Below are 12717 nucleotides of genomic sequence, written 5' to 3' on the forward strand. Positions count from 1 at the left end.
CCTACGGTCGCAAGTCTCACCTGGGGTGAGAGGTAGATCGTTTTTCTGTTCTCACCCCGGATGAGAATAGCCACTTCCTTAAAAAACCAAACCTCCTAGGATTCGACTCCTTTTTTTAATGATTTGTCTTATTCTGATCAATATTGGGTAGATCTAGAATCTAGACAATTGTTTCTGACATTGGTTGCACAAAAGTAGTCTTGTCCTTGTTCATCTCTCATCGTAATATATAGATCAAGATCTATTTGAGTTTGAGCAAGTAAGTCAAAAGACGCTTGGATACAATAAATAACAAGACGATGCAACTCGGTAAGCACTAATTTCCTGTCTGCAGTGTCGTCATAGTTCACACTAGTCTTCCTAAAACTATTAGATTATCTGTCTCTGCGGGCACTTTATATTTTGCCATCACACATGACATCGCCTGATCTAGGCTTCGACGTTTTAATTAGCAGGGTGTAGTGTCTATGTTGGGTGCAATCTGTCGATTTGCGCGATCCATCGACGGCGCAGCACATTTGGTTGATCGAGGAAACGCGCGACAATCCATCGATTGTTGCGCATTCTGTTGATCAGCGAATCGCGCAGCGCTTTTTGTCGATCCGTGAAATATATACTTACTGCGCATTCTGTCGATAAACTATGATGATGATGAGAATTTTAAAAAAAAAGAACATTGGTTTACTGAGCACCTCAGTCTTTGAGTTTGAGCATCCAAGAAGAGTTGTGTGATGAACTTAAAGTGTTGATGGTTGAGTGAGGCCAATAAATTGACACGACGTCAAATCGAGCACCTTCACTCAGTATTTGGACGGATGTGATTGGCTGCGTATTTCATGTGGTATTCCAAATACGGTCAAGATGTAATGGCTTGTGATAAATTGTTGTGTGTTGATTAAACATTTATTATACAAGTATTGTTTTCTTTATTGTTTTATTGAACAAAAGCACCTCGAGCACAACCAACCTCTCCATATTGAATAAGTGTTCGGAGTGATACTCACCGACCTATAAGTATTAGGCCTAACCCTGATTGCACTCTCAATAATAGCAGTGTCTAAGTACACGATAACCGACGACTCAGGGTCTTTCCACCACCGCTACAGCATCATCATTACTTCCACCACCATATTTGTCTTTCCACATGTTTAATTTGATTTTGTTGAGTTGAGTTTTTCTGTATTTTTTTTAAAAAATCACATCGCACAAAACCGACAGCCGTAGCCCCTTCCCAACACCTCTTCCCCCATAAGCAGAAAGTGCGATCGCTACGCGCAGTCTCATTGAAGTCATTGGTCGAAACAATTAACTTTGCCTCCAGCAAGGTCAGCTCAACTTAGTTTTGTTCATACTAATGACGATCGACGCAGGGAGGGCCAGTTTAGATAGATCTAGAAACTGGATGTTAAAGCTCACGTCTCAATTGTTATCATTATAATCGAAAAAAAAAAAATGTTAATAAATGCTGGAAATATTTAGAAACAAGGGTCGGAAGTCGGAACGGACATCATACTGGACACAAATCAGAGTCCGAATATAATTTTTGTCTATTCGGACTCGAATTGTCACTTGGATTAGTTCGTTATTGTAACCCTGACTTCCAGTTACTTCCATTCAGTTTCGGTTTGACTTTGGAGAGTGAAACTAAATTACACACTGGACGACAACAAAACATAACAAAACTCAGGGGTAAGATCTATAGAATGCGCAACCAATCTGATCGACAAAAAGCACTGCGCGATCCGATGATCAACAGAATGTGCAACAATCGATGGATTGTCGCGCGTTTCCTCGATCAACCAAATGCGCTGGGCGGTCAATGGATCAGGCAAATCGACAGATCGCGCCCAACATCTACGTTCTCTAACGTTAGGCCTAGAGAATGTTTATAATAAATACAAGCTGTCTACATTCTCTAATATTATTACTTCCAAGCGTGGCATCAAATCCCGGTCCCGGAAGGTTTTTTTTTCTTCTCCTGAGCCTGAAAAATAATAATTTTTAAAAATTAAATAATAATAATTCAGACTCACCACAGACAAAGGAAAGCCTTTGAGCTTTAACCACGGGTCTAATTATTATTAGTAAAAAGAAAAGTATACTTTGTAGGTAAAAGCTCCGCTTGGGGAAAGCTTTTTTATTCTTCCTGACTTCCTGTATTATTCCCATCTCCTGAAATTAGAATCAATCAAGTTCTCTAACAAATCAACTACTTCAAAGACTCAACCATCATACTTAAAATGCCATTTTGACTTAAAATGATGGTGTCTACACTGAGCAGTCAAAATGAGCTTTGTGCTCCAATTGGTTTATGTTTTTTTCTTTTTTTCTTTTCCTCTTTCCCGGCATCTTTGTAAAAAATTGTTCTTGTATCCGTGCCTTCCCCCCCCCCCCCCCATAAAATCTCACCAGCTTTTCCACAAGCAGATACTTTCTTTCATGGGATGATTTTAAGTTTGATTTAGATAATTTATAGCCTTGTGTAAGTAATGAAGGCGAAGAGCATGCAAGCTCTATTCACAGAATGAGCATTCTTTCATTCATCCAGTGCCAGATCTGCGACAGACATCGGCGATCATGGTTCTCTCTTCATTCCTTTGCTCGGATGCTCAAAAAGCTGTTTTCCTGATTTTTCCCCTTTACCCATTTGTTTAGGTTCCCTAAGCAGGTTGCTCTGGGCCTAGCACTGTCTCGTGTGCCTTCAATTTTGCCAGGGAATATTAAATGATTGTGAATTATATTGACAAGCTGGTGAGCCGTCCTTAAGGACGGCCGGCCCAGGAGTCTACACATACTTTTAAGAATGGTTAAATTTCCAGGCTAGCCGTAGGCCCTTTGGACTGAAACCTGTTTTGGCCCCAGTCGTATCAAAGGTCACTGTGGGTGCAAAAGCCAAGCTTGATTTTTCATTTCGATCTTTACTTGGCAATAGCTTTACACAAATACAAACTAAAATTTTATTTTCAAATCATTTTTTTTGTGTTGCTTTTTGTCAGTCTAGCCATTATTGAGTACGACTTGCCTGCCAGTCTAGCCATCCTTAAGTACGGCTGGCCTCTTCCTTATATTAATGTTTTTAATAAATGGTTCATCCCCCCCCCCTTTTCACTCAAACTGAAAAAGATGTTGACCTTGTCGGCTCTTTTAGATTTTTGGAAGTTAAATGTTTCTTTGAACTAGATCAGATACAAAATTCATTAAAAACATATTTTGCATACTTTGTGCCATGGAGCAGAATATAAAGACTGTAATAGTGCTATCTATAATATAATTTTCTCTGTGCAGGTGTTTAATGAAGCTTTTTTCTTTTGGCTTCTTTCTCCAGGGTGTCGGGCTATTTAGCCAAGCAGGTTGGGAAGACAGCGGCCATTGCTGTCGGTGGCTCTATACTGCTTATTCAGGTACATGCTGCGGTTTGTGGTCAGCTTGGGGAACTCTATACATTTGCTACTGTGCCCTGCACATGATACAGAATCTAGTGTTCTATTACTTCGTGATTTTCTAGTTGCTTTATAAAAAAAGATATAAAAATCAGGGGTGTAAAAATTAAGTCCTGGGTTTCCCAAAGATGGTGGTCAGGGATTAGGCTTATTGGTTTTTACAGGAGACAATATCCAATTCCTTGTTTTCTGAAAATCGAGTTTGATGAATGTTTTGTAGCTTTTTGTCTAACTCGACATTGTTAAGATATGCATAGTGTGAATTTTACACGTAGGATTATAAATCATATTTTGAAAAAATAAAGTGAATTAGTTGAAACAAAGCTTTTATAAAAAAATCATAGAGTTGAAACATATTCTCTAACAGTTTTTATGCTACTATATTTAAACATATTGTCTAACACTGTTTTTAAAATGCTACTCTATTTAAACATATATATTCTCTAACACTGTTTCTATCATCTATGCTACTCTATGTAAACATATTCTCTAACACTGTTTCTATCATCTATGCTACTGTATGTAAACATATTCTCTAACACTGTTTCTATCATCTATGCTACTACAGTCAAACCTGTGTAAGATGGCCACCCATTGTCAAGGAGAAAAGTGGCTGTATAAGACAGGTGGCCGTCTTAGGCAGGATTGATTAAGATGAAGAAAACAAACCATTCTCATCTGAGGTCCCAATCGAAAATAGCCGCATTGTTGTTGTTTTTGTTGTTGTTGGTGGTGGTTTGTATTTTGTTTTTAATTTTTATTTGTTGCTGATTTTGCACAAGGGTGACAATAAAACGAAATGTATCAGACGAGGAAGACCGAGTGCCATGTTAAAACAAACACATGGGTCTCCACCACTTGGAGAACGAGCGACACTTCTATCACAAGTTCATGTTGACGTCCTTTGTTACTTTGTTACAGACTGGGTAAACAGTGACCACTCATCTCACTTACGATTAGTGGAAGAGTTCTGGGCGGGGCTTATGGGTTATGAGGGATCACACGCTTACCTCACCAACAGCTGAAAATTAGTAGCTATTGGTCAACAGTGGGAGGGGCCTACGCAACATGATCTGTTGGAGGGACTACCTAACAACAACGACAGGTGATTGAATTATGACGGCTCGCCCACCACGCCAGGGGCCAATGCACAATTTATGACAAAACGTAATGGAGTCACAAAGGTGGCCGTCTAAGACAGGTATTATTGCTTAGTGTGATAGGGGTTGTGTGTTAAAATATGGTGGCCGCGGCCGCGTTGAACAGGTGCCCGTTTTACACAGTTAAATTATATAGAAAAAACGCAAGGGGGGAAATGGAAAGTGGCCGTTTGTGCAGGTGACCGTCTTATAGAGGTGGCCGTCAGGGCAGGTTTGACTGTATATGTAAACATATTTTCTCCTTCTGACACTTGACATTGCCTCCACATTATTCTCCAACTCTTTTTTATGGTAAAATAAACTATGTATAATATATATATGTATACATTGGAACTCGGGTTCAATGAAGCTCTCGTGGCCTAGAGGTTCAGGTGTTGGCCTCTCATTCAAAGGTCCCGGGTTCGATTCCGGGTAGCGACCAAAAAATGTTCTTCTATTAAATTGTCTCCTTTCACATCCTTTCCTGCTCTCTAACAATGTTCTGTTGTCTGCTTTCATTTCCACTCTCTGCCCCCACCCCCTCACCTCCTTTGCCCCCTCCTCTGGGCTCCTGACTCTTTCTGCAGTCTTTCTACTGCTACTCCTTGGCTCCTCCTTACTGCTGTCTTTCTGCCACACCCCTGATCTTCTGGTAGGAAAGATCTACACCTAGCCTTCTCGGACAAGGGCGAAAAATTTCGGAGGGCCCGTGTGCAAGTTGCACACGTTAAAGATCCCTTGGTGGTCTAAAATCGATAAGAGTAGGCTTCGACCGCCACCCGGGCAAAATTCAAAATTTCCTACCAACTGAAAATATTAGGTGTGTCCCGCGCGCTCATATAACCTTATGCAGTTGCGAGCGCCGTAAAACACTTTACAAAAAAAAAAAGTTCAATGAGGTCGTCGGGCCTGACCTTCAATTTCGTTGAATCCGAATGTTAATTTTGGCAAATATAAGATTTTTGTGTCGATAATTACAAGCACTAAGCAAGTAATGTATAAAGTATTTGACTTTCTCAATCAAAAGTAGTTTGGTTTGAAATGAGATGCATTTTTCGTTTCTTTGATACTAAAGAATTGATGGAAATTTGCAGGAAAATGCACTGAACTCTACCAAGCGCACACTGTGCAAAAGAGCCGATTTGTTCAAACGCACGCCTGTGTCATCTATCGTCTATGACGTAATGTTTGCCAAACAAGTTACTGTTATAGTTGCTGTGTAGAGCCAAGCATACTGCAACATTTGATTCCACAGTCCTGCATGCAGTTCATTACGAAGATCTATGTCAAGATTAGTTTATCATTGTAATATTGGTCCGTAGCCGGGAAAAGAACAATTGTGTTGCGTTTTTATCTGTACTACTGACATTCCACGCCCGGACCGTATGTACCTCCGGAAACACGCACTCTGTCACACGTCACACATCTGCTGGCCGCCCATCCGACTCCGACACATGCTAAGACATGGACGCGTGATAACAATGTATGTTTTGGTATGAAAGGAGGCCGCCGAGTGGTCGCATTGACCAATTCACCATGCAAGCAACTTCATTGAATCCGAGTTTGCTTGTTTATGTGTTCATCAAATCCTAGTTATTTTAATTTATTTTGATGAATTAAAAAATCGGGGAATCCAACTCTTTTCTGTGAATCCCAGTTTTCGTTGAATCCGAGTTTGTTGAAACCGAGTTTAACTGTATTTAAACGTGTGTATATATATATATATATATATATATATATATATATATATATTTTCTCACTCTGACATTTCCTCCCCTTGATATCACCATCCCCCACCCCCTCCCCCCAGCTGGCCCAGTACAACGGCTACATCACAGTAGACTGGACCAAGGTTCGTCGGGCCCTCACTCGGGCACGGGCACAGGCAGAGAAAGAGTACCGGAAGCGCCACTCATCTTATTTTGAGAGTGTGAGTTTACTTTTCGTTACGAAATTTGTTAAAGATTAGGTTTCAAATGCTGGAGTTGTTTGTTGTTGTTTGTTTAGGTTTTTTTGTTGGACTAAGAAAAACAGAATCAGTCACCTAGAAGTAGAAGTTTTGTTTTGGAGCCTCCTCCCCCGTCCCCACCCAATCCAAATCTCTATGTCAGCAGGATGAATTAGTTGATTCACAATGAGATTCCAGTCTAAACTTTGCACTTACGTGTCAAGTTCATTGATTGATCACCACTACTGCGGTGGTTGGCACTTTTTGGTAGGTTTTCTCTGGTGCATCCACAAAAATGCGTACCATGGACATTCTGAAAGTTTGGACAAAATGCCGTTCCTGGTTGCCTATAAGATGTCACATGTAGATCCTTCTAATTATCAAGCCTATATTCTTCTTTATGGAAATTTATTCTCAAGCCTTGCGTGGACTCTTACAGGAATACAGAATGCTCATAACTGTATCAAATTTGGTAGCACATGTATTACTTTACTGCTAGACTTGCAAGTGATTGATAAAGACAAAACTGGTCTTGAAGACGAAAGTGTGATCTTGTAAAACAAACACCAAAATGACTGGAAAATGGCTGCAAATTTCACTTTTTGATTTAGATTTGACAGTTGCTAAAAGTTATGAGGATATTGTGGGGATGAGGAAAATGAGGAAGGTGACACGATGGAAGAGCCGAGGTCTGAATATGTCTTGAGCGGGTCAGAAGCAGATAGCAAGTCTACCAACACTGGGACTGATGAGAGTCTTATCCAGGCTAACGAGTTTAGCTAAGCTTCAGTATCAGTGCTGACGACGGTAGGAACGCATATATCCCCTGGCAATGAAGGGGAAATTAGGAATTTTGTAACACAGGGCCACACTTGATATTGTTTGATGTTTTGGCACTTTTTTGAGAGAAAAAAAAAATGTAGGCCTACCCTGTTTGGGTATAGACGGTTTTGGGGTTTGTGTTTTTAATGGTTTTTTTTTGTTTTTATCCTGTTATTTCTTGCTTAGGGGGTGGGGTCTTCCAGCTTCTGGGATATGGTTGAAAAAGGTTGCATTATGAGCCTTACCTAAAAAAATTTAAGTTTTTAGCCAAGAGGAAAGCTGTTTTTAGAGTACTTTTTTAGTGTGTTTTGATAGAAAAATGAATATTATATTATGTGATTTTTAAAGTTTCCAATAGATCATACTGCTGCCATTTGTATGAATAAATGCAGCGGGTCACATGACACAGTCTCTAGCTACTGCAATGGTGTCTACTTCTCTTGCAGTGTTCTAGCTGCCTGTTGTTTTTGATGTCCTATTTCTTTCACAGAATGGAATGACCATAAATGTGTTCTTGTGCTTTTCTGTTACTATAAGTAGAAGTGGGTAGTTGATGAACACCCTGGTCTAGCCATTTCCATCTACAATGGAATCCACTCAAACTGAACAGTAATCCGAAAACAACGGCAGACCAAAAAGAAATAAAATCCCCAATTTTTTTTTCTTTTAGATATTGATTTTTGTAAAACTTCTATTTGACCATCCTCTCTAAATGGAAAATACGGCTAAACAAAAGAAAATCTATGGTCCCGCACTTTTCAGTTTAAGCAGACCCTCTGCATGTTTTAGCATGCCTAGCCTAGTATCCTAAACCGTTCATGAGAACATGTGGATAGTTGACTCTCTGTGAACAATTACTCCAGAATACTCACTCTTAACAAGCTTTTCATGCCTAACCTGACCTGCTTTTGGTGTAGCGGTTGGGCGCTTTGCTGTTACATGCAAGGGACCCGAATTCAAAAACATCTGTATTAAATTTTTTAAAATTATGTCTAACTTTTATGCAGTTGCACACGTTATAAATAAAACTCTTTCCAAAACAAAATGTCTAACTTGTTTGGGTTTTTTGCAGGCAAGGAGATTCTACCAAGACAATTTCTTTCTGGCCACGGGCTTTGCTGGAGGTCTCCTGGGTGGATTGTTCATCTGAGCTGGGTTGTACGTTGGGGCCATGGCGGCGCGCCACAGTTTGTTACTGCTGTTCTTTAGCTGAGCGAATGTTGTAAACAATGAGACACAGTTAGGTAACTATCTTTGTCCTTGAGAATCCCTTCAATGTTTTGCAGATTTTTTAGGACAGTTATAAAGAATGATTCAGCCTTATAATATATGACTTTTGTTGATTTTTACTAGGTGCCCATGCTATACTTAGTAAGATTTACAGATTTTGTCAACGGTTTACTCTAGTTCTTAGGTGAATGGTTAATCTTGTTTTTTTTCTTCAAATGCTAGTCTGTTTTAGATGGCTTATTTTCAGCTTTTAGAGTTAAAAACATTTGTGTACAATACAGTATTAGCGTTTACCCGACTGAAATGCATGCATTATATTGATATTATTATACGAGTGGTATTCCAAGGGGAATCGTTCAGTTAGGGCTGTTAAAGTGTTGTCTAATGTCTTTTTCTTGTTTTTGATATATGCACTTTAGTCTCTTGTCCTTTTTTCTTTGATTTTCTTCTTAGAAGAGAATTTTTTGCCCTTATTAAAGATTTTCCCGAGATAATATCTGACTCGCAGAGTTCTGGAAGAGACAAGGGCACAGCCATACGAGTGCTTGTCTATAGATATAATAAGTAAGCAAGGTAAACTCCACAGAGGACAATTTAATAAGGCAAAGATTAAAAAGATAATTTTGTCCCATTTGAAATGATTTTTTTTCTTCATTATAAAGTGCATGAAAATGTATTCAAGAATATAGCCAAATATCAGCTATAGTTTTGTCCATATGGCTCACTCAACGTGATTTCTGTTGTGAAAGAAGGCATTTAAAATTCTGCATCAAATTTATTCTTGTTTAAATTTGTGTGAATCCAAAATATATGATCTAGTCATGTGACTTTATTCGTGCCTTTTACTTTAAAAAAAGCATGATATAGCAGTAATTCAAGTGTTCAAAGTTTTGAAAGTAGGTAGAAAATTCTACAAAGTAAAATATCAATCTGGATTCTGAAGAGCAAATTATTTTTTTTAGAATTTCATATTTCAAATATTCTAATAAACTGGCTTTCCCGGGCACCACAGGTAGATCCTACTTCTTTACCTTCCCTCTGTTTTTTCAGTCTGTCTCTCTTGCTTTTTGCCAGCCCTAAATGACCATCACTGCGTCTCTGTGCTTCTCTTTACTCACACAAAACAAACAAATGTAAGTGAAAAGTGTTTCCCTGCTAATTTATTTTAAGCTGACTCCCTGTGGTTGCATATCTAGAGGGGAATAATTGTCTTGAAATCCTGATTTTGGTTTCCCATGGTGCTTTTGGTGTTTAGTGCATAAACTGTGTGTATATGAAGAGGGTGAGACCACTCTGTGATTGTTTCATGTTTTCTTGGCTGTATGCAGTATGTATTTGTGAATAAATGCCTTTGTTTTGTTTTGTGAGTGATTGTGCACTGTAAAATGTGTAGTAAATAAATATATGGACATTTATGAATCTGGCTGTGTTGGATCTTTTTGTCAGCTTGGGGAGTTTTTTGTTTGTTGTTTTTGTTTTTGTTTAGATGATGCACTATATTGCCAATGAATATGTTGATAAAGTAATAAACAGAAACCCTCTTTTTACATGTTTAATGAAACCTTTCCTTTAACTGTGCCAAATTAAAACTGACCAGCTTGTTTTAGTCTTAGTAACAGTTTTACGGCACTTGCAACACAATGTTACAATCAGTGCTTAAGATTAGTGGTGTTACAAGCAGAAAAGATCAGGAAGATAGATGTTTGATAAGAAAGTAGGGGCAAACCACACCAGAGCACCCACCAACCACCCATATAACCAACTTGTGTCTTGTGGGCTCATATGGCATAAACAGATTATTATTAAGCATTTACTCACGCCACAAAACTTTAATCAAACTGCCATTATAATACGAAACTTGCCTGACAAGCCGCTGTGGACAGTTTCCCCTGCATCTCTTAATGAGAGTTCTTGAGATACCAACTTGAGTAGGTTCAGTTTTTTAGTAGGATTTAATTTTATAATTTAGAATTTTGCCTGGACAGCAGCCTGAAGAAAGCCTACGCTTTCGAATTTTAGAACTGTCAATTAATCTTCTAATGTGCAAAACGTGCACACAGAAGCTGTGGAAATCTGTGGGCCTTCAACAGAGTAGTTTGTCCAGGAGTTTAAGTTTTTTTGTTATTCCGATTTCTTATTATTTTTTTGTTTTTGTACCATACTCTTATATTTTTAAAGAATATTAATTCAATCTAATTTCTTTCTTTACTTTTTTTTCATGTTCTTTTGATTTGTTGACTTGCACACGCAATCTCATGACCATGGTTGAATTAAATCAATAAAAGAAAAGCTTAAAGCCTTATCATTGCTTCTTGTTGTTTTCTTTGAATTTTCATTGGGGTTGACTTTCAATTCTTTACATAATTTTCTTAATAATACATGTAATAATAATTTTTTTAAATGATAGTTATAATGATTATAATATAAATACATGTAGTACATTTCGAACCAACAGAAATACATGTACCTACACAAATCAGACACACATTACTTCATTACGAACTATTGAATTATTATTTATTTATAGGATCCATTATAATCCATGTTGTTGCCCGTCTTTATGTTTTCACAGAATTAAACAAATCTGTGTGAATGATGTATAGCAAAGTCATTAAAAAAAAAAACCCAAGAGATTTGCAAAGGTGCATACACCAAAATCCTGAAAAAGGGAGATAATCCTATAAAAATATCATACCTCTGGGATTTTTTTAGTTCATTAAAGAATAATTCTTTATAAAATGATCGGGAAAAAAAGCAACTATAAATGATATTAGGAAAAGAATTTTGCTTCCTACGAGGCCCAAGTCAGGGGGTCTTCAAATATTGTCAATAATCAGAAATTGCGCCCATTGCTAGTTAATTTTAAGGAATTCCACAGTGAAGGGTAGCCTTTCTTTCCAAAGGCACAGTGGTAAGCACGAGAGGGTGGAGGGCACCACTGGTAGGTCCTACTTCTTCACTTCTTGTGTGTTATTCTGTCTGTCTGTCTGTCTGTCTGTCTGTCTCACTGTTTCCCCAGCACTAAATGACCATTGCAGTGTCGATGTGCTTCTCTTTCCTCAACAATAACAGCTGTAACTGCAGCAACAACAACAACGTTGTAAGTAAGGCAAGCCATGATCCTGACAAATCTGCCAGCCACAATAATATATAGCTCGCCTTTAAAGACATAGTGTGGAAATGTTGTTATTCTCAGCATGTGTAAGTATCAAGGACTACGTGCAGGCCTTAGGCCTCACATTTCATCTAATTGTTTTTAGTCCAATTTCGGTTCTGTGTCATGCTCAGCGGGAGTCCACAAATGGCTGACTTGTAGCTCCGTTCTCGCTGTGTGCTTGTTGTGAGGGCCCGGACAGCAGCGGCAGGAGGATGTTCTTATCTTGTGAAACAGTCGGAGCTGGAGAGATGGGTCGACCTCGTGGGCTTTGGTCCCACCTGAAATAATATAACAACAATATTACAAGTTTAGCAAAGCTGTGAGGAAGGTCTTCTTAAAATCAGGACAAGGCAGAGCATACTTGTACGGTGGAAAAGTGTCAGTATCATCGAGGAAAAAAAGTGTCAAAATCACGACAAAGCAAAGTATAACACATGAAATGTGTCAGAATCACGAGAATGAACCAAAAATAAAGTGAGAATCACGATGAGAAGGGAAAAAAGTGTCGGACGGAAGAGAAAAGTATGAATCACGAGGAAGATTGAAAAGTATCAGAATCACGAGGAAGATTGAAAAGTATCAGAATCACGAGGAAGATAGAAAAGTATCAGAATCACAAGGAAGATAGAAAAGTATCAGAATCACGAGGAAGATAGAAAAGTATCAGAATCACGAGGAAGATAGAAAAGTATCAGAATCACAAGGTATGAAGAAAAATGGAGTCTAAAGAGTTTGGATTTCAAGAAAAGGAGACAAAACGTGAGTCGAAAGTGTTCAAAACACAAAGTGAAATCTTGAAGGAGAAAACATTTTGAATCAGCATCAAGGCCTTGAGCATCCTTCTTTCACTGGAAGGACAGCAGAAGACAAAAGAGGCAGAGGTAGACCAAGAGGAACTTGTTACTGATTCAAGAACTTGATCGGATGGATGGCAGTAAATGACGAGGGCAAATGATAATGTCACTTTTGGTTGGGGGTGGG

At 38.6% G+C, this 12717-nt stretch overlaps 2 protein-coding genes across 2 annotated transcripts in view; one reads left to right on the forward strand and one right to left on the reverse strand.

Moving 5' to 3' along the window:
- Positions 1 to 10881, forward strand: part of LOC101858057 (FUN14 domain-containing protein 1) — a gene marked incomplete at its 5' end in the record, with an annotated part of 12133 nt that extends 1252 nt beyond the window's left edge. The window contains 3 exon segments of the mRNA XM_005106740.3: positions 3326 to 3401; positions 6390 to 6509; positions 8422 to 10881. Of these exon segments, the coding sequence (XP_005106797.2) occupies positions 3326 to 3401; positions 6390 to 6509; positions 8422 to 8499 (274 nt within the window).
- A 724-nt stretch (positions 10882 to 11605) lies between these two features.
- The window catches only part of LOC106012896 (sodium-coupled monocarboxylate transporter 1), a 13852-nt gene continuing 12740 nt past the window's right edge, over positions 11606 to 12717 (reverse strand). Inside the window, exon 7 of the mRNA XM_013087176.1 lies at positions 11606 to 12014. Within this exon, the coding sequence (XP_012942630.1) occupies positions 11836 to 12014 (179 nt within the window). The 3' untranslated portion in view covers positions 11606 to 11835. The remainder of the gene's footprint in view (positions 12015 to 12717) is intronic.

Source organism: Aplysia californica, unplaced genomic scaffold, assembly GCF_000002075.1.
Source record: "Aplysia californica isolate F4 #8 unplaced genomic scaffold, AplCal3.0 scaffold00554, whole genome shotgun sequence".
In the NCBI taxonomy this organism is placed as follows: Eukaryota; Metazoa; Mollusca; class Gastropoda; order Aplysiida; family Aplysiidae; genus Aplysia; species Aplysia californica.